The sequence below is a fragment of the Fukomys damarensis genome, unplaced genomic scaffold (assembly GCF_012274545.1).
Source record: "Fukomys damarensis isolate Sample0158 unplaced genomic scaffold, DMR_v1.0_HiC HiC_scaffold_4, whole genome shotgun sequence".
NCBI classification, from domain to species: domain Eukaryota; kingdom Metazoa; phylum Chordata; class Mammalia; order Rodentia; family Bathyergidae; genus Fukomys; species Fukomys damarensis.
The window spans coordinates 42,791,500-42,819,302 of record NW_022900916.1 but is presented as its reverse complement, the minus strand read 5'-3'; the positions used below and the strand labels follow the sequence as shown (position 1 = coordinate 42,819,302).

At 38.7% G+C, this 27,803-nt stretch overlaps 1 protein-coding gene across 1 annotated transcript; it reads left to right on the top strand.

Annotated features, from left to right (window-relative positions):
- Positions 1-15,101: 15,101 nt before the first annotated feature.
- On the top strand, positions 15,102-23,742 carry Lmod2 (leiomodin 2). The gene is made up of 3 exons (XM_019209208.2): positions 15,102-15,472; positions 20,552-21,865; positions 22,450-23,742. Exons 1-3 carry the CDS (start codon positions 15,200-15,202, stop codon positions 22,474-22,476), a joined length of 1,614 nt encoding a protein of 537 aa, XP_019064753.1. The 5' UTR covers positions 15,102-15,199; the 3' UTR covers positions 22,477-23,742.
- The last annotated feature ends 4,061 nt before the right edge of the window (positions 23,743-27,803 follow it).

Here is a 27,803-nt window from a genome sequence, read left to right as displayed (position 1 = left end):
CCTTGCAAAGAAGAACCAAAAATAAAACCATGGAAAAAAAAAAAAAAAAAAAAAAAATTGAATGACTATAGTGCTGGAAATACCATGCTGTCCTTTTCCTCTGTGGATAAGTGAAAATTTCACTGAGGTCTAGTGAGTTATATGAGAACCTTTCCACAGGAACTACTGCTGTAGATGATCAAGGTTTTTGCACCTCAAGGCTGTTCATTTCCTTCTCCCTCTGCTTGGAAACTTCTTTCCATTTCTTTCTGCTCATCTTTGCCTGATTAACTTACCTTTATCCTAAGATCTCAACTGAGCTCTTGCTTCCTCTAGGTTGGGAGACCCCAGCCAAACACTTCTATTCTTAAATTGCAGGAAACTGCCCATCTGCTCTTCCCAGCTTGACTGGAAGCCCTGTCAGGGCAGGCTCTACTTCTGTCTTGTTTCCCAGCCTCTCCTCAGGGACAAATATATTCCCTAGGGCACGAATGTTATACAAGACCCAGACAAAAATAATAAGTGACCTCATGGTGAAATGATAGTTTGGAATTTCTGAATTGGTTTCATAATATTAGTAATGTGATTATCTAAATTTATTACTCTTAGACTTTAGTAGTGTACTTTTCTTATATTTTCATTTTTATATTGAGTAACTACGTTCTTTTAATAGAAATGCCTCACTAGTTTGTAAATTTCTTGAATTGCAGTTAGTGTCAGTTATCTTTAGAATGTAAGTATAAAATTGTTTAATTAGAGCTATAGTTTAAACCTCTGGTTGTTTCTAGAGAATATATTCTTACATAAATTAAACTTTAATGTATTTAATCTGAGCTGTAATATTTTGCATACATGACTTAATTCCTATATTGCTTTCTTAGTCATGATTAAAATGCATTGTTATTTACAAATATTGCTATAAATAAATTTTAAAATAATACTGACGGTGTAAGTCTGTTAATGATACTTCAGATGTTACACTCTAGCACACCAAAACTTTGACATTTTCTGTAATACATTTTGGCTAAATATATTTAAGAAATTCTTAGATGTAAAAATATAAATTTACTGCACATGCTACCTTTTTTGAAATTGGTTCTTTTAGTATTTGTGAAGTAGTAGAAACACCTTTCTTAAGAACGGAAGCAACTGTTGTATCCCAAAGAAATGGATTTTTTTCCTCCCCACATTTTGGACTTTTCTATCAGTGTTTTATTTTTAAGGAGACTGATAGAAAGAGGAATTAATCTCTACCTAATTAGTACTCTGTTTCTCTTAGAGGGTGTCATCTTATCTGGGAGAAGGCACAGCTGTTCCTCCCAATCAGCCCCAGAGGAAGCCAAACATTCTACAGCGGTGCCAGTGTAAAGCACTTTGGACTCTCATGCTTTAGTCCACATCCCACCTTCTCCTGCTGCCAAGCTGTCTGTAGCTGTTGTAGTCCCTGTAGATTTTGTTTTGTATCACACAGAGTCCAGCGGAAATGAGCAGATCTGAACTATCACTCCAGTGTGTTTTGTTTATTTTTTCTGTTGGTCATCATCAAATAGTACTACTATTTTTGGCCAAATATTTTTCAAGCATACTGAAACTAAACGTCTCTTGAAGAATATGGTTGAATCATTTTAATCAGTCATTGGACACACTTTCAGACCATAAGATGAAGGGCAGAAATGTGAAAACAATTACATAAATATACAGCAAGTATTCATAAGTAACACCCCATTTGTTGTAGGTTTTTGAAAAATCAGTACAAATGGGGAAGAAGGCATGGAAACTACAAGATGGAGTCTTTCATGATATGAAGAAATACACTTATACCTTTTTATTTTCACTGACCTTTAGCCAGAAATTCCTACCCATTTTTGGTTTCAAGTCATATTATTCTTGTGTATACAGCCACCCTCAAATTGAGAAATTATTTAAAGAGAAGCATTTTAAGCTACTTAAAATTATGCATTAAAGAAAAAGGACTATGTATATATAACATATTCATGTATGTGACATATATGCACTTAATATAATGCACACATACATAACTCATTGTACTGTCATGCTCTTGTAGTATCATATGTAATACAGTAGGCAAGGAGACGTACTTTGTTTTCAAACAGACACTGCATTAAGTGAAATAAGCCAGACACAGGACAACTACAGTATGATCTCACTTACATGTGGAATCTGAAGCACACAAACTCAGAAGCAGAAAGTAAGAATGGTGTTTATGAGGGAACAGGAGGTGGAAAAGGAACTAGAGAAATGCTGGACAAAGGAAACAAAGTATCAGATAGGAAGAATAAGTTACAGAGACCTAGTACAAAACATGGTGATTACAGTTAACAATAAGGCACACTGCATTTGAAAGTTAAGAAAACAGTTTTAAATGTTCTCACCATAAAAAAATGACTGAGTATATGAGGTAATACATATGTTCAATACCGCAGTTACCTATGCACAATGTATACTTATTTTAAAACATATATGCCATGAATATGTATAATTTCTTTTGTCAATTTAAAAACATAAGAATTTACAAAAAGATACTAATTACCTTTATAGTGTTCTAGAAGAAACGTGCAAATAAATCTCATTAAAATACAGACTTTGAACTAATTTCAACCAAGGTTTTAAGTCATTAGCTTCTTGATTCTGAGCAAGATAAACGATCAACATCGAGCAAGTGCATGTGAAACCCCGTGCTCTCACTGTCATTATTGCGGAATGGTATTGCCAGAGCCAGAGCTGCCAGTCAAGAACCTTGGTCTCATGGTGCGATGCTGCAGATGGTCAAGAGCTTAGAATCTGGAAAATGATGTTAGGAATACATGTGGCACCTTACCAGCACCTCTAAATTTTTTCAAAACATTCATGAATAGGAGGGAGACTTAGCAAAATACTGCTTGTGAGACATAAAACCTTCTTCCTTCCTTCCTTCCTTGCTTCCCTCCCCTTTTGCTTTGCTTTGCTTTGCTTTCCTTTACTTTTGTTGTGGTGCTAGGGATTGATCCTTGGTACCCCCTTTTGTTTTTGAGACAGTGTCTCACCTGCTTCCTAAGGTGCCTAGGCTAGGCTCAAACGTGTGGTCCCTCTGCTTCAGTCTCCCAGCTTCTTTTGCTTTTTAAAGCTCTGATTATTAGACTATTGACAGAGGGAGAAAGAGGGAATGGTGTGTGGAAACAGTGGACTCATTTGACTTCAGTGGCCCATATTATATAACATCAGGAGTGTTGGAGATGTCTGGGGATTTGCTGTTTTCAGAAGTAGACAGTCTAGTAATTTGAAGCTGGGCCTTGGAGCGCCTGAGTTCCAGCACTAGACAGGCCATTGATTCCACCAAAGGCACTGGACAGGAACTCACATTCTGGGCTTCAGATTCAAGTAAATGGAAAAGTCATTGCTCTTAGCTTGTAACTCTTGCATGCTGGGGTCTCCCACAGAGATTTAATGTAAAACTTCATGGAACCTATAATGTTAGATGAGGTGTTACCTTATCTTTGGGTTGACTGAGCATAAGACACCAATATGTGCTTATTTCTGTTTGATGTAAAGTCTACTTTGTCTTTTCAAGGATGCTACTTTCATGCTTGTGGAAATTAAATTCTATGCATGTCACACAAGGGTCAATTATCTATTTTCTTCTATGCCTGAATACTCCTAAGATGTCAATATCCAGATGGTTTGATATTGTTTCAATGAAACAACGATTTTAATCACCTTTGACTGAAAGATGATAACATTTACTTAGGATTGGTTTTGATTCATTAGAAACCCTCAACCTCTACCCAATTCTTTCTTTTGAAGTTACCCAAGGGGCTAACTTGTGGGTTGGAGGGTACAAGGATTAAATTAGAATCTCAATTATACTGAGTTGTATACTTCCAACGTGATTCTCAGGCCTCTGAAAACCCCTTGTTCAATAGGAAACAAAGCATTTTATTTGACAATCAACAACATATTTTTAAAAAGTAAGTGAATTTAGGAAAAATAGAATAGTATTAAAATTTTTCTAAAGAATAGGTTTTGATAAAGGAAATAGAATGAGAACTCCAAGTCCACAGGAAAAATGTGTAGATATTTCCTACAGCCCAAAGGCTTCATCATTTGTTCCAAGAATATAGAAAGAATCTTGGGAAATACCTACTTCATTTTAATCCAGCCAGAAGGCTACTTTAGTAGGAATGCCTTTTATTTGTCCTGTGTTTTATACTTCGCAAAGCACTTCACAAGCATCATCTCACTTGATTCTTATAACTACCCCAGGGACAGATGGAGAAGTGAGAGAGTAGCTCCACTCCTATATGAGGAATCACATTTTATGGTTGATTAAGGTAGTAAATACCTAAACCAGGAACCTGAGATTCATGACTCCAAATTTGAAGCTTTTCTGTCGTTTGTAATTTATTAGGAATCAAAAAGTATCAATAATAGCAGCCAAAAAATGGAAATGATTAAAATACCCATCAGTACAATAAACAGCAAAGCATGTCCATTAAATGGAATATAATATAACTAGTGAACATGCTACAACTTGGATGAACTTCAGAAACATTAAATTAAGTGAAAAAAAAAACCCAGGCATGAAGACCACAAGCTATATGGTTACAGTTACTTAAAATAGCCAAAGAAGGCTCATAGAGACCTGAGACAGATTAGTGGTTACCTGGTGCTGGGGGTTGGGAACAAGGGTCTACTGCAAGTGGACACAAAGGATCTTTTAGGGGCCACAGAAATATTCTAAAATTGTTTTTTGGAAATAGTGGCACAACTTAGTAAGTTTCCTAGAAAAATCATAAACTGTTACAGCATACAGATATAAATTGATATGATTTGTAAATTGTATAGCATACAAAGTGCACCTCCAGAAAATCACTTTGAAAGACGGAATAGGAAGATTATTTTCTGACAGGTGATGCCAACCTGGCTGAGGGGACCCTACTTGAAGTCATCTGGCTCAGAAGAAACTACTTGCTTCTTGGGCAGACAGTGTGTGACTTGTTGGTTCTGCTCTACGTATTGAAAAGAGCACCATAAGCAGGAGATGACAGCCTCAAGGTCAGTGCAATGCTTGCTGCCTTCAACATTCTCACCAGCCCTCAACCAGACTAATGCAGCCTGCTCGGCCAGCCTCAGCCATCTTCATGCTGCTTGGAAGATGACTTTTCCACCTCTTTTTAATTTACAAAACAAATGCACATGAACATTATAAATCGAAGAGCTAAAGGTTTCCTGTTCTTTAAGGCCAGGAACTGGCAAAGGATTATGTTACTAGCCAGATGGGTCTTTTGTAACACTTTTGAGAACCAGCTCCAGAAAAGAAACAAGGAGAAGGCTTGGTGGCAGAAGTGAGTGCTATGGGAAAATGACAGAAAGCAAACACTCAAAAGGCTGCAGAGCTCAAGAAAGCAAGTGAAGTGGAAGTGAAGGTCAGCTAGGAGCTGTGTCTACATGGAAAATACAGCACCTTGATTTTCATGATAAAATTGCAAGTGAAAAAAGCTCAGTAAAAGAGATAGAAGCTTTCAAGTACCAATTGACCCATTATAGACATACTGAGTCCCCATATTCCTGGACTTGGACACTGACTTTACTTTCTACTCTGTCTTCCCAGCAGGATCTCAGCCTTTCTTCTCTTCAAGGTATCATTGTCTGCAGGACTTGGAGTTTTCTAAGGGTGCATGAAGACAATGTACCCCACAGAAAGCTCCACCTCTGGGTTGTCTGCACTCAACACCACTCTTTCCAACAGCACTGTGAGTGCATCTGTCCAAAATAGTGATGCCAGCATTAAGGGTTGCAAGTGAAGTAAATAAATGCTAAAATAAATGTAAGATCTTTTTGTTCACTCTAAGTAAAATTTCCCATATTCGAACTTCATATGACTTTTGTATATCAAATCTTTTCCCTGTCTCGTAAGTGGACTTCCATACTTATGGTCTGTTGCATATGATGAAAGACTTGATTGATAAAACTCAGTTATTTCTTTCTCACTTTGGGACTTTTTTCTGGAAGTCATATTTTTACCTTTACAATTTTAATACTATCAATTTATATTTTCATTTGCTTGCATACATTGGTACATTGATTCAGTATGAATAAGATCAACAAATGATTATTGGACTTGTGATCAAGCATTAAATGTTTTATTGTGCATCTGTCTTATCCACAGTTATACCACCCTGAACTTACCTAATCTTGTCTGATTTGGAAGTAAATAAGAGTTGGTGCTGGTTAGTATTGGACGGTATTACACATCTGTGTTTCATTTGGACACATTTTCAAAGGAAAAACTAGTAAACTGAAAATGTGAGAAGCAGCTTAGAGTTATGGGTATATTCAGAGAGTCCCATCCTTTGTAAAATGGAGTATTTATTTCATCATATGTCCCCCACACAGTAAGAATTAACATGCACAATTATTTAAAGGACATCATACTATTGACCAACACACTGGGTGTATATAAAAATATTTTGTAAACTATAAATATTATACAATTGTGAGCTGTTGTTAAAAATAGCTCTAATTTTAAATTTGACTCATACTCTCTACACGTTGGCATAGCTGGGAGATTTGCTTGGCTGCTAATCCTGAGAGTGAAGACTTGATAAGGGAATTGCCAGTTCCCACCTGATCCCTGTGGCCTGTTTGGTTGTTGTCTGTCCAAAGCCTGACCTTTGCTTGACATTCTCCCCTGGGAGCCTCTCTTCAGTTATCTGAGAAGCTCCCAGCAAACAGACCGAGCAAAGTCGGAAGCTTAACTTCCTTAGGAACCACTGCACTCACTTCACAGCCTTGTTACAAACTCTCTATAAGAAACATTGAAAACCCACATCTTCTGTATGAGTTGTAAACTTCTTAGCTCTGTCTCAGGAAGCAGACTTGCACCTGGATAATGAGAGAAATTAGATAAAATTTGGGAGAAACAAAGGACAAAGTTGGGAATGCCTTGTTAATAACAGAGATCCTTGACATTTGTGAAAATAAAATAATTTCTTTAGCCCAATTTGCCAATGTCAGTATAGCATAGTGCATATGTTTCCTCACCAGCAACACTGGGGCAATTTTAAATAAGAAGGTCATCATTGAAATAAACAAAAATGTCACCGTGGGATAGGTACACTTACTGGCCAGACATGCTGGTTCATTAGTTCAGGGGTAATAGTTGGAGGAAGAGCAAGAGAAGCCAGGTTACGATTAGGTAGGTCTTCTCTGAGCATTTCTGATAGCTGTTTAGGAAGATCTCAGGGACTGAGGTGTAGCTCAGTGGTACAGCACTTGACTGACAAGCTTGAGGTTTTGGAATAAATCCCCAGCATTGGGGAAAAAAAAGAGAAGCCTAATTTACCTGAAACCCAGTAGTTTGTCATGATTTCTCTTACTGTTCAAATATGTTTCTAATTTCCTAACTGACTTTGTATTTATTTTGTATAATTTTCTTTAAAGAAGTCCCTAACACTGTATAATCTTCAGGATGCATGGGACCTGGATCTATTCTTAACCACACTCTAACTTTTCTGTTTTGTTTTTGAACACCTAATAATTATTCTACCCCTTGAGGACAGCAAACAAGGATGACTGGCTCCTTCTTTTGGAAAAGCAAGCTTCCAGCAGAGACTTGTGTGAAACAAGCACCCCCAAGTGGGATGCTGCCTTGGAATCGGGTTTTATTGGAGCTGGGAGGGCTAAACTGGCCTGCAGCCTCAGGAAGGGTAAGCCTGAGTGAAGCAGAAGAGTCAAAGGCTTTCCAGGCAGGGGAGGTGTAAGCACAGTGGTTGAGAGGTGGAGCAAGTGTGGAAAGTTCAGCCCAATGTGGCTCAAGCTCAGTCCAGCATGGCTCAAGTGTTAGTTAGGATTCAAGTTGAAGCTGGAAGGGTGAGCAGAGTCCCATTCTGGAGGAGCCAGACCCACTGGCCATCCGTTCTGTCTGAAGGGCAAGGGCCACCAAGCATTTTAAGAAGGGACCAACAGGATCAGATTTGTGCTTTTAAAGGTTATTCTAGCTGTATTGTTGAGGAAGGGGAAGAACCAAGTAACAAGTCACCAAGGAGACTATCAGTCCATTGTTGCAGACAGCAGGGATGAAGGGGAATAGCCAGAAATGCCATAGGAACTCAAGACCTGTTAATGTCTAGGACTCTAGGATTTACAATGGGAGAGAAGGAGCAAAAGGAAACATTCTCCATCAGTTGGTGGATGAAGATAACTTCAGAACTGTGGAATCCTCAGGGTGGGGTGAGAAGCTGAAAGAGGGATGTCAAGATACTGGTTTGAGGTAGGTTGACTTTAGGCACTAGTGAGATACTTGGCGATTTTCTGAATGGTTTCATGAAATACTCTTGAGCTTGAAGGTATACATTTTATCTAAGTAAAATGACACTTTTAAAATAGATGAAGGTAAATATAGTATATTAAATCTGCAAATGATGAGAACCCATTGTAACATAAATCAGAGGGCACATAGAAATGAAGTTAATTAATTATTATTATTTAATATGTAAATATTAAATATTTTAAGATAAACTCATATAATTCATGCATTCATTCTCTTTATCATTTTAAACAGAAGTATCTACACCAAAATTTTGAAATAAGAATAATTCATGAAATTACCAAATTTTCCTGAAATTTGGGGGTTATTAAAATTAGAAAAAAATTGTAGGACACATTATCCCTAGAAAATACCAACTGCCCAAAGTACACAATCCATAGGAAAGTAATTCATTTTTATAATTTTAAATAAAGGCTTAGACCAAGGTTAGACTAAGGTAGGCAAGATATACATGAGTAGTTAGGAGCCTCTGATTGTTCCTTTTAAATATTTATTACTTACTGAAATACCTGCCTGGTGAGAGCTGGTGCTGCTGATTTTTGGAGATGCAGATGAGTCTATTTACTCTCTCTCCTTGAGTCTCTGTTAGTACAGGATGTGGTATTTGCTGGGCGGGGAGCAATAGGCAACTATTGTGAATTATGGCTGTGGAGTGTGGCCATGGGGGTGATATTAGAGCTAACCACTTAATGGTAGATAATGATAAAGTCCGAAGCTCTGTTGCGGCTTAGAGAGCCCTTTACATCAAATACTTAACATTTATAAATTAAGCAAATGCAGGGCAGATTGCTGGTGGTTCTTAAAAGACAGAATGGAAGCAAGACACCAAAGTAATAACTCTACCCAAGTATGTGAATCAGGGACAGTTTCCGCCTCATTTCCACCTTCTCCCCAGCTCCTATGCCAAAGTCTAGTTTGGGTTTTTGTCCTCACACATCTGTGCATTTGCTCAGAGACCATCTGCCAGCCTGGAAAGCTTTTTCAACTTCTGCAACTTCTCTAATTGCACTCATGTCTTCATCTGCAACTCCTCTGCTCTCCCTTCCCTGGCGCCTGGCTCTGGGCTGGAGGTGGCTCTGTTCTGCAGTACTGTCAGCTGTCTCTCAGAATGATGAACCATGGAGGAGGAAAGACTGGATTGATTTCTGTTTTTCTGATTGCAATCTTAGCTCCCAGCATGGATCTATGCCACAGCAAGTAGTTGGTAGATGTGTATTGAACAAACAAGTAACTTTTCTAGAAGAAGCTAAAGGGAAAATAGACTGAAAGAAAAAAAAACTCAACTTTCCTTAAAAAGGGAACTGCCAGTATACTGAGAGATATCTGAGGGTACCTAATAGAGAATCAAGAAGTTCAAAAGAGACTGGAGGATAGTTTAACTAAAAAAAGTGGTGTTGGGAAAACCGGATGCCTATATGAAAAAGTATAAAAATTTTTCCCAAGATAGTGATTTTTTTAAAAGTAAAAATTGCTAATATTCAAAAGGCTTGTAGTATTGCTGACTCTAAAAGTAATTCTATAAAAAACATAAGGTGACCAAGTAAAAATCTCAAAATACAAAATACTGATGCTTGGAACATATATTGGATTTTTTGTCCCTTGGTACTGAGAAATTTCTGAGGAAATGTTTTAGCCGTGGTCAAATGGCAGTTTGATTACTCAACAGATTTTTATCCAATAGATTTAGTTTGTGGATAATACTTACGGAAAGATTCCATGACCTAGGATCATGCATAAGTTACGATTATTAAGCACAGTGATTTGTAACAAACATACTGTATCTAAATAACCATTGTTCTTAATGCAGTGTCCTCAAGAGGAAATATTTTTTTTTCAGTGATTCTGCCTCAAAACAAAACATGCTAATGCTTCTTCTGGAATCTTTTCCACAGTCGTTCATGAAACACCTAGATTTCTCGGAAGAAATGCAAATGAGACTTTATGTATTCTGAGTCGTTTCCAGTGAGAAAACTGAAAATATATAGGCTGGTTTTCCAACTAGTTAAAACTGAACACAAAGAAGGATTTTTTTTTCATTATAGGAATCAAATTTAGGACCTTGGACTTTTTTTTTTCAGCTTTAATTGAGTTTATTGGTACATTTTAGGGATACAGTACAGTTACATTCATTGTTGGGATCTTGTACCTCTACATGACAAGTCTTGATTCTCATTTTTTCCCCTTACCCCTGCCCTCCCTTCACTCCCTCCTCCCCTCCCCATCTACAAACACTTTATTTTCATCTTTTCATTATCTCACATTTTTTTCTTTTCCCTTTTTACTCTTCCCCTACCCATCCCACCTTCCCTACACCTTTAGCTCCTTTCTTCCCATTTCTAAATGTCAGTAATCTTATTAGGATCTTATGTATTATTGCAGATTATTCACACCAGGGAAACTATTTGGTATTTACACATGTGTGACTTATTTATTTCACTTAGGAGTATATCTTCAATATGTATCCATTTTCCTATGAATGAATCTATTTTCTCATTCTTTATGGCTGAGTAATATTCCATTTTATAGAAAAACCACATCTTCTTTATCCAGCTTCCAATGGATAGGCAAATGGACTGTTTCCAAGATTTAGCTATTACAAACTGTGCCGCTATAAACATGGGTGCGCATACTTCTCTGTGATATGATTCCTTTAGTTCTTTTGGAAAGATACCCAGCAGAGGGATGGCTGGGTCAAATGGAACCTCCAGTCCAAGCTCTTTGAGGTATCTCCATATTGATTTCCATAGTGGTTGCACCAGTCTGCACTTCCACCAACAATGGAGAAGGGTTCCTTTCTCCCCACAATCCCTTCAACACTTGTTATTGTGTGATTTCTTGATAGCAGCCATTCTTTGTGGGGTGAGGTGGAATCTCAGTGTTGTTTTCATCTGCATCTCTCGAATGATTAGTGATGTGGAACATTTTTTCATATATTTACTTGCTGCTTTTACTTCTTTGTCTGAGAAATGTCTGTTCATTTCGGATGCCCATTTTTGAATTGGGTCTTTATATTTGGGGGGACTGATTGTTTTGAGTTCTTTATATATCCTTGATAATAGTCCTTTGTCTGAGGAACAGCTGGTAAAAATTTTTTCCGACGTTGTAAGGACCTTGGATTTTTTGAGGCAGGCGCAGCACCACTGAGCTACATCCCTGGCCCCAAAGGATTCTCTACAGATTTGAGCCATCCAACAAGGAATGAATTTTTGGATGTGCTCTTTTTCACTGATGATATTCAAGAAAACAATAAATAGTCACTTTTAGACAATTGAGAATTAATGTATTTCAAAGGTTCTTTCAAATCTGAGAGCATGTGATTCAGTAACTATCTTAGCAATTATTCTGTAGACACAGCAAGTATATATTATAATCTGCATGTATCAAACTCTTTCTTCTACAGGTCTGTAGGGTCTCCTGACTACTTCAAAGGCCACTTTATTACAGAAATCTTTCTATATGAAATATCATTCCCATAACCTTCTTATTTCTCCCTTACCCTGTACATTTTCCTCCATAGAGCTCCATCTCATATGTCTGTATCTACATATTATTTATGTATTGTCTGTCTCTCCCAACTAGAATGCAAGCTGCATGAAAGAAGACACTTTGTAAGTGTTGATCACTGTTCTAAACAAGAAATTAAATTAGAATCTGACAGGTGTTTTGAGTTTAGTAAATTTAAAAAAATTCAACATTTAAACATTATGTATGGCAAACATATCCTAATAAAAATAAATTTTAAAATGAAAAAATATACATATATAATTGCAAATATAAAAGAAAAAACACAATTCCACTATTTTTATATAATATGTACCCTAAAACTTGCATATCTGTCACCATAGCTTATCTGCCTATACACAATTAACAGAATGGATTTGTGTTATAATATATATGTTTTATTTAAAAGATTTTTAACAAAATGGTAATTATTTTTATCTAAAATGTTATTATGAAACTGAATAGCTCATTTTATTTACTGTACTTGGCTTTCATCTCTTACCATTATTGCCAGGAAATCACACTTGTTTTCAAATAAAAAGATATGCCTCCACTGAGATTACACAAAAGTTATGCTGCAGGCTGTAAACAAAACCAATGAAGCTAACTACCCTGATCTGATCATTACCCAATGTATATACGGATACAAGTATCATAGTGTACCTTATGAATATACAAAATTATGTCATCAAAAAATAAACTTTATAAAATGAACTCATCATTTTAATCTCATCATCATTTCTCTCATTAGTATCACTGAAAAGTGTCATAGTTATTATTGGAGGTTGAATAACAGAATGAATTAAAATCAAAAGAACCATTAATGGGCTTTTACTTCCTAATGTCAAAACATACTACAAAGCTACAGTAATTAAAACCATGTGGTATCAGCATAAGGATAGAAAGATAGGTTACAGGAAGAGAAGTGACTGTTCAGAAATACACCCTTACATTTACGGTCAATTAATTTTCCCATAAAGATGCCAAGGCAATTCAATAGAGGAAAATAGTCTTTCTAATATCTAGTGTGAATATAATTGGATATCAATAGGCAAATGATAAAATTATACCCTCACTTTATGCATGCACACGTACAAACACATGTGGGGATCATGAGTATTGGTTGTAAGTACCGTTAACTCTAGTAACTCCATATGTGTTGTTTCTCCAGTTTAGCAGGTAGAGTGTTTCCTTTGTGGAATTCCTGAAAGTTAACAGTTTCTTGTCTCTGACCTTTAGATGTGTGGTTGTCCGGGTTACTACTACTCACGGTGGGTTGTTTTGGTGAACCTGTTTGCTCTTTTCCTGTGTGACCTTTCAGTTACTATGGTAAACCCATCCCATAATAGTTTGTGGTTTTTTGCTTTAAAAGGCCGGTGCTTGCCGGCAATAAACGCCGCCTTGATCAGACTCTTGTCTTGGCGTCCTTCCTTTCTCTCTGCCCCATCTCCACCCCGCTGCTCTTTCAGGTTTGAGACACTGCTGGACAGTGCTCTGCGTCGCCGGCTCGCGACAAACACATACCAATTAAGTCAAATGGGTAAGAAGTCTAAACATAAAAATGTAAGATTATAAAGCTACTAGAAGAAAAAAAAGAGTAAATCTATGTGACCTTGGGTTAGGAAATGATTTGAATATAACACCAAAATGCTAGCAAAAGAAGAGAAATGGTGAGTTAGACTCCACCAAAACTAAAAACATTTGCTATTCAAGAGACACTAAAAGACAAGCTACAGAATGGGAAAAATATATATAAATTATATTTCTGATAAAGAACTTGTGTGTAGAATATGAATAACTCAGAATCAGTAAAAGGACAACTCAACTTAGAAAAAAGCAAACAACTTGAATAATTTTACAAAAGAAAATATATGATAATCATTAAACACAAGAAGTTATATTCAACATCATTTTGCACTCACTAAAATGACTGTTATTAGAAACACAAACAATAGCAGATGTGGGTATAGAAAAATCAATGCTTATCTATTGCTGATGAAAGTATAAATGGTCCAGACCTTTTGGAAAATACTCGTAGTTTCTTTAAAAGTGACTTTGTCATATAAATAGTAATTCCATTCCTGAGTGTCTACCCAAGATACATGAAAATATATGGCCAAAGACTTGCATGTAAATGTTCTTAGCAAAATTATTCATAATCCAATTTTACAAATTTTACAAAATATTCACCAATTGCTGAGTATATGAGAGAAGTGTCATATATTATAAATGTGGTGATAAGTTTATTTTTATAAGTATATACATTGTAATAGATGCTTATACATTTAAATGCTAAAATTTCATCATCATGAAGTCCTATAAAGTATGTATATATTTTAACATATTCTCAGAAATATATGCATAATTACAAATTAGCATCTCTTTAATTTTCAGCTTAGATACAAATCTGAGTTTCAATTCCAACATTTCCACTTCTTAGCTATGTGCCCCCGAGCAAGTTACTTAACCTCCCTAGGCCTATATTAGTAAAATACGGGCAGCAATATACACTAAAGGATTGTGGGATTAGCACTAGGATAGCACAATATCACTTTTTAATAAATCTTACTCAGTACTATTATTGATGTTTTAGTTGAGAATCTATTGTTTTACTAATAAGCAAAAGGAGGAAAAAGGAAGCCATTTGATTCAGAGGAGAAAGACACTTCTTCCCTTCCCATTGTCTGGCTTCCTGTATTTCACTTAATCTCTTGGTGTCTCAATTGCGAAAATCTGTAGTGAGGATCATGTTATTTCTCTCACAAGATTTATGGCTAGGAAAAATGATATGAACACATTTTGTAAGCTGCAAAATACAATAAAGGTATAAAGTGCTGTATTATTTCAGCCTCTGTTTCTATCCATATCACCCATGGTATGTTTATAGGAGAACCAAAATAACTACCTATAGGGTATTGTGGGGTCATTCCTGAACTCCTACCATATAATGAAAGAATCTTTTCATGGCCGTGGAGTAGTGGCAAGTCATTTTCAAAATAAGTTTTTTCCCCTTGTAGTTTGAACACAGAATGGGAAGAACTATATCACTCTCTATCTGAAACACTCTCTGCCTGTCCTCAGGAGCTATCAGGCTCAGCTAAATATGGCCCTGGCCACTATGTTAATAATCCCTGCTGCTTCTGAGACCTCCATCTACCACTGATGTGACATTCTTTGTGTTCAAATGTCTAGCTGACGTCTGATGCTTAAAACAGCCCATGCTTTCACCCTCCTTGCATTGTCACAGCCCTACATCACCACGCTTAAAAGGCTTCTGCAGCCGCTCCTAGCACCAGTTGCTGCCTAGCTTTCCCACTTGCTTCCTTGCCTGCCTCTGGCTGTCTTGAATGCCTGCTTCTACCAGTAACCTATAGGTCTGACGAAGCAGGGACCATGTCTACCTTTGGCTACCGAAGAGGACTTAGTAAATATGAATCCATTGATGAGGATGAACTCCTGGCCTCCCTGTCAGCTGAGGAGCTGAAGGAGCTGGAGAGGGAGCTGGAAGATATTGAGCCTGATCGCAACCTTCCTGTGGGACTAAGGCAAAAGAGTCTGACTGAGAAAACGCCCACAGGGACATTCAGCCGAGAGGCACTGATGGCCTATTGGGAAAAGGAGTCCCAAAAACTCTTGGAGAAGGAGAGGCTGGGGGAGTGTGGAAAGGTAGGCTCTTGGGACATTTCTTTGGCTAATCAATCCCACCACCCATTCCCTCACCCTAAACCAAGGCCCCTTTGTTTTCTCTAACTCTCATTCCCTATCACTTTAACTTCCTTATAACTTATTTGTATCCATTACCGAAACATTTCTCACCCTGCAACAGGCATGTAACTCTTGCAGTCACCCAGTGAATCATAAGTAAAAATCTTAGCTGGGGCTTTATGGTTGACTAAAAGTTGGAACCTTGAGAAGACAATAATTCACAACCAGTACATATGAGTTTAAATATTTTGCCAAAAATAAGTGTTGCTTGAGCTGTAAGTTGGTGATGTGGTATAGTATCTGTTTCTCATACAATTTAAAAAAGCTAAGTACATTTATTACTATTGTTTTCCTTGCAATAGTGAGTACAACAAAAATAGTTCTGCTTCCAGAAAAGAAATATGGGGTAGTAGGAAGTATACGGGGCTGAGGGTCAAGGGGCCTTACTTTTAGTCTTGCTCTGTCCCCAAGTTGTTGGACTTTGAACAGATTTTCAGTTCTTCAGGATTAGCTTTCCATTTGTCTTCTAAGGAAGTTCATTCAATAGGGCTCTCTCTCTCTCTCTCTCTCTGTCTCTGTCTCTCTCTCATCTCTCTCTCTCTCTCATGTGTGTGTGTGTATCAAGAACCCCTTTGAAATTCTGACATAATCTAGACTTTCCTCAAGAAAACTGCACATGTGCAAATATACCCATACTTTTGCATAGAATTTCAAAGTACTGAAAGCCATCTGAGGACCCAGGTTAAGTATGCCTATGCAGATGGTCTCTAAGGAGCCATCTGTCTATATGATGGTGATTCTGAGGCCAGAAGGTGTGCTCATATTACAGCTCAGGTCTACCAAGCTCTTATGTACTTCCCAGTAAACAGTTATTTTGAATTTTCCACATGCGTCATTACCAGAAGGAGATTGAAAGACTATGGTCTGGGAAAGTCATTATGACAGTAAGATATTAATATATGAAAAAAAAGTCCCGACCTTGTGGAAGAACACAGGTCAAGAGCGATAATTTAAAACCACTGCATTCTACTGAAATCACCAAAATGGCTTCCGGCCAGCGGGAAACCTTCTACCACCCTAATCTAGATACTGTGAGATGATCTTGATGATAGGTGTTTGGGCACATTTTCAGAGAGATATGTGTGAACTTTGTCCATGTCAATCATCTCAGGAAAGGCCACTGGGACCAAGCCAGAATGTGCCAAGACCGCAGTTACTGCCTGTGCTGAGCAATTAGAAGGGACACTCGTGACCAGCCAGTAGTTAAGCTAATCAAACCCTCCACAACCATAATTTTAAGAGGTTTCCTTTTTTAAAAAGGTGGGAGTGAATGTCAAACGTTTGATGAAACTGAATGATATTTTCATTCCACTTATTAAAGAATTTCCTTCAAAGAAAAACTAAAATTGTCTCTGCCTATCCAAGACATGCAGCCCGTGTAGCAATAACCCCACAAAGGCATTTTAATGTCATAATGTCATGACAATGGCAGGGCCTGAAGGACAAAGCTTGTTGTCAGCTGTTGATGAGGCCCAGCTGATCCTGCCAAGGATTTTGCTGATCCCTGCCAGTGGCTTATCGGCCCAATTAGAGAAGCCGTCTTGTTGGTGAACTTGATTTCTCTCTCGGGCGGCTAGCTTTTCTCCCACTCCACTCTCCACTGGCCAGCTGTCTCTGTAGTCACAAGGAGTGCAAGGAAGAAGGCTGCTGATGGGGAGTGTAAATCCATTTCCACCACAGGAGAAAAAATTCAAAGCAGCTGAAAGGGGAGGGAGCTTGGCAGCCACCCAAGTGAAAGGCAGCACAGTAGGAACTGAGGAGGAGTTGAGGGTCCCGGTGGTCAGGCACTTGGCTCTGTAAAGGTTTATAAAAATCCTGTTCAGCACCTATTGATTGACAGCCTTCTGCACATCTGGGTTCACACAAATGTGTGCTGCATTTGAGCTCTGGGGACCTCTGGACCTGCGATGGTCACAGACATAGGTGCCAATAAGTTTCCTCTCCTTATCGCATTTCCTTCCCACCTTTCTGCACATGAGAACTGAGACTAGGAGGTGTTAAGAAATGTATTGAAGGTTAACAGCATCTAGGTGAACTGAAATTCAAACTAGGCTCTGTTGGCGTGAGACTGTCCTTCTCAAATCTGTGGGTGCTCCACCAGCAGATGAAGCAACAGCTGAGAACTCTGACTTCTAGGGCTCCCCACTATCTGCTGAATGAGAAACTCTGGTCTAAGGAGCCCTCCGGGGAATTACGACACACAGAGAAATGATGGCATGAAGAACAACTCCACTCTTGTACTTTCTCTGCAACCCAGAGACTTATCTAAAGCCAACCAGTTCTGTATGGGTAGAAGAAACAGGAAAGAACTGAGAACCAAGCCTCTCACCTCCTAATTCATGTGATGTTTCTGGGGAGGTGATCAGGAGAAATGGCTGCCACCTCCTTCCCACTGCCTTATTTATTCTTCAAAGGGACCACTGGTCACCTTCTCCAAATTACTGCCCTCACCACCTCACCTCCACCTCCTCACAGAATCTATGCCCATCTTCCCTCCTCTGTTCCCCAAAGCACCAGGATTAACTCCAAAGCAGGCAATACAGGAGATCTGTTCCCACCCACCCCAGATAATTTCTAAAGGAGGCAAAGTTTGTATTTTGCACCCTCCCGCATCCTCTCTTTAGATCCCTCTCTTCCTTCAGATATTTCTAGATGCTCCACACCTGGAGGGGACTATCTTACATTACCTAGGATAATCTAGATTTTACAACTAAAATTCCTGCATCCTGGGAAACGCTCAGGCTCAGGCAAACAAACCAGAAATGTCACCTTACTCCCACCAACCTTACCAGCACTCTCTCCTAGGGCTAGTCCACACTGTGAGCACCTGTTAACCCATGTCAAATTAGATCTCTTCAGTAAACAAATTTTTGTTGAGTCTCTCCTACAGGCCAACTCTGGGTGAGGTGAGCAAAGAACACAAGGGTACTGCTCTCTCCCCATGAATCATCTATTTGGAAAAAGGACAAATAAAATAAATGTGACAGGCAGTTTATTGGGGTGGTGCAGTGTTTGAAAACGTATTGCAGAGACAATTTGAGGGAGTGTCAAAGAAGGCTTTCTAGAAGAGATACATGTTCTGCTTTGCTAAATGACAGGTTCAGATATTGTATTTCCAGCATATTTAGAGGGGGATACAGGTCTTGTAGATAGAGCTTAAAGGTTTCCAAAACACCAAAGGGGATAATATGCCAATGTAGCATAAAGAGCAATAGACCTTGGATTTTGAGACAGTCCCCTTTTCTCCAAATATGAAAAAACACACTTACTGTCATGCACATACATAGCCTAGATGGACTGGAGTTATAAAAACACACACAAAGGAATTTAGGGTGGGTGTGAGACTTTGTCTCCAATTTTTCCTTCTTCCAGCTAATCCATTTCCTCCAGTGCTGGTCTCCCTCTTTCTCCTCATATATTTACTCTCTCTCTCTCTCTCTCTCTCTCTCTCTCTCTCTCTCTCCCACACACACACACACACACACAAACTCCCTCTTTCTCCTCATATATTTACTCTCTCTCTCTCTCTCTCTCTCTCTCTCTCTCTCTCCCACACACACACACACACACACACACACACACACACACACACACACACACACACACGAAGAAGTGAGTAAATTAAGACTACATGTCATCACATCACAGGAGTGGCTGACCTCTTCCCAGGCCATCACTTGGTGCCTGCCACTCCAAACAAGTGGATAACTGGAGGCTATTTTGTGATAGCAACTGGGCAAACAAACCTAGAAACAAGTGCAGTTTCCAAATCTTGATCCACATGCCTTGGGCAGCAACACCCCTTAGAGGAAAAAATTAAACCCCAGAAAAACCACTTTCCAGGGTAGAGTACAATCAAGACTTTAGGGAAGAGGTAGCACCCTAGACTTCAGAGAAGGCAAAGAGAAAGGACTAAGAAGACTGCAGGAAAGGAAGTTGGACTCTACCAACATTTTCCAGACTTAAAAAAAAAAAATATTTCTAAAGGAGAAAGAAAGGGTCATTTAGATTTCTCTGTACAGCAAGAAAAGATAGAGATAGAACAAAGCTGTGTTTACCTGAAAGCCTCTCTTAATTGACACATGCTAAATAAATATAAAACCACCAGACTGGGCAATGACTTCAAGGTTATCTACCATTTTATGTTGGTTCACACTGATGATCAGAATACAGCGAGTGTCAAGGATGCCCATCTCTCCTGTCTGGTGATCTGCAGTCCGTCTCTTGTAACTCTGAGCTTACTGAGGTTTCAAGACGATTCCTGAGAAGGGCGACCTGAATGTTTTTCAGCATGGAGTGGGCTTTGACCTCCTGCTGTGCTGAGTAGATGCTCATGGTTGATGGGAGTCTCTGAGTCCCTGCACCAGGCCCTACCACAGAAATCAATAAATGTGAAGGAGTAGATGATACCCTATGTTCTGTCCACCCTGGACAAGTGGGGCAGAGAGCACTCGGCTCACATCACATCTGCTTTTTACAGCAAGTCTGGGAAAGAATTTTGAACATTAAATAAAGGGAACTAATTACCGTGTCATATATTTTTGTTGTCATTTGTTTGAGACAAAAAAAAAGAAAAGAAAGGACTGGGTGCTGGTTTCAGAAGAAAAGTTTGGATTGGCTAAAATGCAGTGAAAAAAGGAGTTAAACAGTATAGAGTCTGTGGTCAAGCAAAGAAATATAGTATTAAGTGTTTTCTAAACCCCTACTAAACTGACTTACTTATGTAAATTGACAAAATGATAATAATATTTTTTTATTCCATAGCTTGAATTTTGGACACTCTATACCAAACAACTGTTGGTAGAAAAAGCCATTGATTGTTATGCAGCAAAATATTATCCTTGGTCACCTGAATTAGAACAGAAGCACGGAATTGTTAATTTTGTCATTATAGGTTTCTATGGCACTTGCTGTGTGTTATTCTGGAAATAAAATGTGCTTTAAAATGAAACATTTAATGATGACACTAAAACTCCTCAGGTTGCAGAAGAAGACAAAGAAGAGAGTGAGGAGGAGCTGATCTTCACTGAAAGTAACAGTGAGGTGTCTGAGGACGTGTACACAGAAGAGGAGGAACAGGACGAATCCGAGGAGGAAGATGAGGAAGAAGAGGAAGAAGACAGTGAGGAAGAGGAAAGTACTGAAGCCCCAAAAGGTATTAATGGAACTGTAAGTTATGATAGTGTCAATTCTGAAAACTCTCAGCCAAAGATATTTAGGAGTCAAGTCGAAAATATAAATTTAACTAATGGCAACAGTAGTAGGAACACGGAGTCCCCAGCTGCCATTCACCCTTGTGGAAATCCTACTGTGATTGAGGATGCTTTGGAAAAAATTAAAAACAACGACCCTGACACCACAGAAGTCAATTTGAACAATATAGAGAACATCACAACACAAACCCTCACCCGCTTTGCGGAAGCCCTCAAGGACAACACGGTGGTAAAGACGTTCAGCCTGGCCAACACACATGCTGACGACAATGCAGCCAAAGCCATCGCAGAAATGCTCGAGGTCAACGAGCACATCACCAGTGTGAACGTGGAGTCCAACTTTATCACTGGCAAGGGGATCCTGGCCATCATGAGAGCGCTGCAGCACAACACAGTGCTCACAGAGCTGCGCTTCCACAACCAGAGGCACATCATGGGCAGCCAGGTGGAAATGGAGATCGTCAAGCTGCTGAAGGAGAACACCACAGTGTTGAGGCTGGGGTACCATTTTGAGCTCCCAGGACCAAGAATGAGCATGACGAGCATTTTAACAAGAAATATGGATAAGCAGAGGCAAAAGCGGATGCAGGAGCAAAAACAGCAAGAGGGACTCGACGGAGGATCCAGTCTCAGGACTAAAGTCTGGCAAAGAGGAACACCTGGCTCTTCACCTTATGCATCTCCCAGGCACTCTCCCTGGTCATCCCCCAAACTCCCCAAGAAAGTCCAGACGGTGGCCCCTCCCCCTCCCCCTCCCCCTCTTCCTCCCCAAATGCTGCCTCCTCCTCCACCTCCTCCTCCTCCTCCACTGCCAGAGAAAAAGCTCATCACCCGAAACATTGCAGAAGTCATCAAACAACAGGAGCATGCCCAGCGGGCACTACAAAATGGACAGAAAAAGAAAAAAGGCAAAAAGGCTAAGAAACAGCCCAACAATATCTTAAAGGAAATAAAAAATTCCCTGAGGTCAGTGCAAGAGAAGAAAATGGAAGACAATTCCCGACCTTCTACCCCACAGAGATCAGCTCATGAGAACCTCATGGAAGCGATTCGGGGAAGCAGCATGAGACAGCTAAGGAGGGTAAGTAACCCCAGAACAGACATTCAGGAGCAGGTGTAAAGAATGAGTCCAGCCTCCACGGCATGGTGGTACGAAAGTCTCCCGCTTCTCCAAATACTCATTAATATTCTAGATGTTTCAATATGGGAGAGCAAGTGTGAAACATTAGGAGCAGGCACATGCGTGAGCACATTTCCATATGAGAGGCTTCTGCTTTAGGACATTCCAAATATGAAAAACAAATCAACAACAACAAAAAAAACAATTTTTTAAATGAGAGAATCAGGGGGTATAATCTGCACTCAAAAACTTGTTGAAAATTTCAGAAGTGGCTTACAACCCATTTTATAATATAAAATGGGAATGCCAAGCAGCAACAATGCATCTTTATTCCGTCCTTCTCAGAAAATCCTGCTAGAGACAGACCCTACAGATTTTCTTTCTTTTTTTTTTTTTTTTTTTTTTTTTTTTTTTTTTTTTTTTTTTTTTTTTTTTTTTTTTTTTTTTTTTTTTTTTTTTTTTTTTTTTTTTTTTTTTTTTTTTTTTTTTTTTTTTACTTTACTGTTTGTGTTGCTTCATTGAAAGAAAATCCCCTATTTTTGTAGGTGGAGGTTCCGGAAGCTCTGCGATAAAAAACAGGCTCTAGAAGACGACAGAACTATTGAGTGGTGTTAAATGACATGCATTGTGAGATGTTTCTAACACACCTTCTTTAACTTGAAGTGATCCCTGCCTTTAAAGCTAGCCTACCTAGGATTTCCAAAGAGAATTTTAAGAAACAATCAGTGTTTCTTCTGTAAATATGAAAATAAACTTCTTTTTTATGACATGAGATTTATATGGGCAGGGAGTGGTTAAAGATCCTCTTCATATCTCTGGATGTGTTGGTGACTCTGAGTTGTAATGACTTATAGAAATGTGCTGTTATTTTTGTAATCCCAATAAATTTGGATTGAAGGTTTATTTTTTTTAAGCCAAACCAATATTTTTTTGAGTTGATAATCTGTCAAGTATGTACATAACATTTCTAAATATGAAAAATATTACGTTTTCACCCAAAAGCAGTTTAAATTGTTTAAACTTGTTTCCTCATGGCCAAGAAAATCTGACTAAATCTCTTTTGTACGAACTAGAATCAATGGGCCAGGGATGTAGGTCAGTTGTGCTGTGCCTGCCTTGCAAGCACAAGGTCCTGAGTTCGATTCCCAATACCAAAAAAAGAGAAAAAAAAACTGGAATCAGTAATTTCCTTAAAAGTCTCTTTCGGTAGTAAAAAGTTGGGAAAAATTCGAATGTGGTGCTCATTATCCTGAATTTATTGATATCAGAGCCAGATACTCCTGTATTTCCACAAGTGTGATAGGTAGTCAGAAATCAGTTCATTTATTTATTATTAAAATCAACTATTTCTTGGAGGAAAAAAGTGGAAAGTTAGGAAGTTTCTTAGCAGGGAAGAAATAGGCCTATGGGAGTTCCTGAAAAGGAAGACCCCAAAATTCTGAGCAAGCTTGGAGTTGGTGTTAAAGATGCACCACTCCATCTCTTTCAAAACATTCCCTAAATAAAGCTTAGTCCAGTGGTTTTGGCTTTTAAAAAATTGATTAATTTTTGCCATATACAAATTGTACTCATGTCAATACAAATACACCCGAGAGCATGGGCTCATGAATTTGCAATCCCAGCTATTATTTTGTTCCACCCTTTGTCACTGAATATCTCAATTCAAATAAGAAAAAGAATTATCAGAGATTATCTTTACTCCATTCTGGGGCTCCTGTGCTAATTTATGAAAGCTATAAATCCCATCTAAAATCCTTTGTATTAACTGTGATTAACAATTTATCCTTTGCGTCCTACAGTTTAGAACAGTGGCCTTGGTAAGCTTTCTGGGCCACCCATTCAATAATCATATTTTCTTCATGGACAGAGTGTTGGATTATCTTCAATCAAGAGGATTCTATTTCACTAGAAAATTTCTCCAGTGGTTCTTGAGTCTGTTTCTTCTGGTCTGTCTTTATTGTTCAGCCATCCTCTTACTGAATAAGAAGAAATTATGTAATCATTTAAATCATTAAAGAGGATTTCAATGGCCTGTGAGCGGTCAGTGCTATAGCTCTGTATGAGGGGAGTTAGGTGACATTTTCTGTACTGAGTTTTGTCATGTATGTTTCATAAACTCAAAAGATGCAACCCTATACAATAGACGAAGACACTGAGGCACAGAAAGGTTGGGGTCACACATGAGACTGGTAATTTCTGATGGCAAAGCTCAGGCTCTTCAGTGTCATTGTGTCATTGCCCTTCTCGCCTTACACCCAGACTTAAATGTCTCCAAGGCCATCCACTCTTAGAACCAGTGCGGAGGTCGCTATTTCCCTCGACTGTGACTTTACTTGTTTCACCATCATGTTCATTCTTGCTCAAAGAAAAAAGAAGTGAAAGTTTAGATTTTTAAAGCATATGGGGTGTGTGTGTGTGTGTGTGTGTGTGTGTGTGTGTGTGTGTCTTTGGGTGTGTGTTGAGAACACAAAGTTAAGGCCTTTCTTTCTCCTGATCCTTGTATGAGGACAGGGCTCTTCTACACAGAAGGGGAGGAGTGAAAGGCAAATGGCTTCCAACTCTGTTGAGGCCGAGGAGCAAATGTTTGCAGACACACTGGTCACTGGTAATACCATAGAGGAGTCCCAGACACGGGATATATGGCAGCTCTCCTGAGTGAGGAAGGAATGGACCACCCTGGTGTTCTAGGAGGTAGCTGGGCTGGCGAGACTAGCCAGGCTTTTTCCTTGGAAGTCCCTGAGAAGCTATTTTCTACTTTGTCTTATTAAAGGCTGCCTTTGTACTTTAGAAGAGTGCAGATTGTGCTTACCAGGCACTCATAAAATTTAAAGAAAGATACAGACCCTCACATTCATTACACAAAGCAAAATATTGTAATATCCATAAGACGACATGCATGATATGCTCAGACACTGAGTACATTAATCATTAAGGAAAAACATTTCTAGGATATGTTATGCAGGATCCAGTACTGTGAATATACAAGGTCACAATGTAGTGGAATAATCAGTAGTCACCAGAACAGGGATCCCAGTTCATCCTTCCTGCAAACTCACAGCTCTGGTAGGAAAACTAATTAGTTGGTCTTCCATAAAGAGCTTTCAACTCACTAATGGAAACCTGGGCAAGACCAGATGAAGCATTTAGACTGTGATTTATATGTTCACGTTGATCTCTGAAAATACACCTCATCCTGATGTGAAATGGGGCCAGAATGTAGAGTCTCACTCTGCTTCAGGGGTCTGCAGTCATAGATATTTAATAACTCAGTGTTAGCAGGATCTGGATTTAACACCTGCTCTGAGGTCATTACTACCAGTGAGTGAAAGGAACAGAGTAACAGGCTGCATTGTGTAAAATGAGATACTCTAAAGACTGGGGTATGTCAATATGTTCTTGAAAAGATCTCATAATTACTTCCTCTTTGTTTCTGTGAAGCTCTTAAAGTGGGCTTTATTTTCATTAATCACCAAATAGCATGATACAAAAAGTGAAGAAAAGAAATTAAGAAGTAAGCTACTCTCATTGGTGAGATGAACTTCCACAGATGTTTTCTGTGAAAAATATCTGCCATATTCCAGGTACTCTTCTGGACACAGGAGATACACAGTGATCTGAGTAGATAAGGTGGCATCTTCATGAACCTCTAAGGCAAGGAGAGAGCTTGTGTTACTCCATGCACTTGGGAGTTCATCTATCCAGTGGCTATTAATATATGAGGCACTCTGCTCCATGCTAGTTAGATCAAAGTGAACTAGAAAGTGTTCTTTACCTCAAAGCATTGAGAATCCTAAAGAAATCAACCCTTCCAAAGGAGTAAAAACTCTTCTCAGTTGATGAGCTATAGAAAAGTAGGTGTTGGATGGATTTTGCCGGTGAACCAGTCTTTATCATAGACCCTTGACCTAGAGCAGATACGGAGTACAGGCAGCTTATCTGAGAAGGGGGCATTTAGTGTGGACTTTTAAGTCATAAGAATAATAAAGAAGGTCTAGAGAAGGGAAGAACATTTCAGTTGGAAATTCTATAAAATGGTTAAAAAAATAGGATTTAATGTACAGTAATTCTGTAAAAATAACAATTGGTTTAAAAGTATTTTAGTGGGTTTTTTCCTGTATTGATAACTTTAGTGGGTTAAGAACAGGACTTCTATAATTTCTGTATAGCTTTTTCTTTTTACAAAAATAGTATGTCATCATTAAAAAGGTCAGAACATACACATAAGTCAAAGAAAAGTACTGTATTTCTATCCATGTGCAAGAACTACTGATAACCTTATAGCATGTATATTTTTAAATCCTTATTAATGCATATCTGAACACATATTTTTACAAAAGGGGATGATAGCCTACATATCATCATTAACTTTTATTTAAGCAATTTCAGCAATTGTTGAATATTTAAATTACTATGATTAGTCCTATAGTGCTGGGTATTTTGGATGTTCCAACTCAGCCTTTATTACTTGGTTCCTTTAATCTTTAACGTTTCCAAAGGCTTAGAAATGACTGGATGAAAAATTACAGCCAAAAATCCATCTCCCTGATAATAGTTGTGAGATATCATCATGGTAAACTAAAACTGGAAATTAAGTTTCAACCAAATTGCCATATTTACCAAGTTTGTATCAGCCAAATTGTATACCTATCTGAACAAGAATCAGTAAGGGCATTTCAAAAAGTGGTTAAACTTTCTATATCTGAAAAAAAAAAAAGGCCGATGGGCGATGGGCTAAAAATCAAAGAACCTGACCTGAACAAGTTGGTGTAAGCTAAGGAATGTTCACTCAACTATGAATGACATGAGAAGCATCAATGGATTGCAAGAGGGGGAGTGGCTTGGTGTTTAAATAGGTTTTAAAAATATGACTGGTGTAATCCAGAGAAGGCTGGATGCAGAGAGGTCCTGGCTTGGCACAAAGACCAGCTAGGACACCCTTGTGGCGATCTAAGAATGAAGTGATGCAGACTTTAACTGAGATGCTGTGCAGGTGGGCACAGGTTGGAACCAATAGAATGAAACCAAAAAAATCCTTGACTCTACAGAGTTTAGTTACTAATTAGATGGAAGTCACAGGGGAAAACAAAAGAGGGTAGTTTATGTTGACATCCACATACATGGTTGTGCCATTTGAGTAACTCAAAAATACCACAAAATGGAACAGGCAACATTGCAGGGACCAGTAGTGGAGGAGGAAGATGGATTTGGTTAAAAGTACACTGTGGGGCCGGGGATTTAGCTCAGTGGTTTTGCTGCCTGCCCTGCAAGTGCAAGAATCCAAATTCGATCCCCGGTAGCCCCGCACCCCTGTACACTGTGTCTGAGATGCGTGTCTGCTAGAATATGTAGGTCCTACAGTCATGAGGGTGGGATTCTCCTGAAAGTAAGAATTTGAAACTCAGAGTATGAGTGGCATTTAGAGACAGGGTTTGGATGATGGTGTCACCCAGGAAGAATGTGAAGAGCAGAGATTGAGTGTGAGTAGAGAGGGTGGGAGAAATCAGAGGAAAGAAATATTCCAGAGAGCTGATCTACAGAAGGAATAGTCAATAGCCAAGAATGACTTAGCCAGTCCTAGAGCTTGTAAGTGTTCTCTGAACTGATGATCTCAGTGAGAGCAAGGCCATGGCAGAGTGGAGATGGAAATCAAATTGTAGGTATACAGTGGCATGACTCACCAAAATGAAGAGTGTAGTATAACCCTTTAAAAAAATGAGTATGTGACCTAGGGGAGACACCAGCTCACAATGTCTGAAAGAAAAAGGCCATCTTACTGGTGTTTCCTTTTTACTTGATATGTGAAAAAATTTTTCTCTCACACACAGAGTCAGGCACAATTGGTTGATGCTTTGGATAATGACAGGCAATACATATGACTGATCCCATAAGACTGTATCTC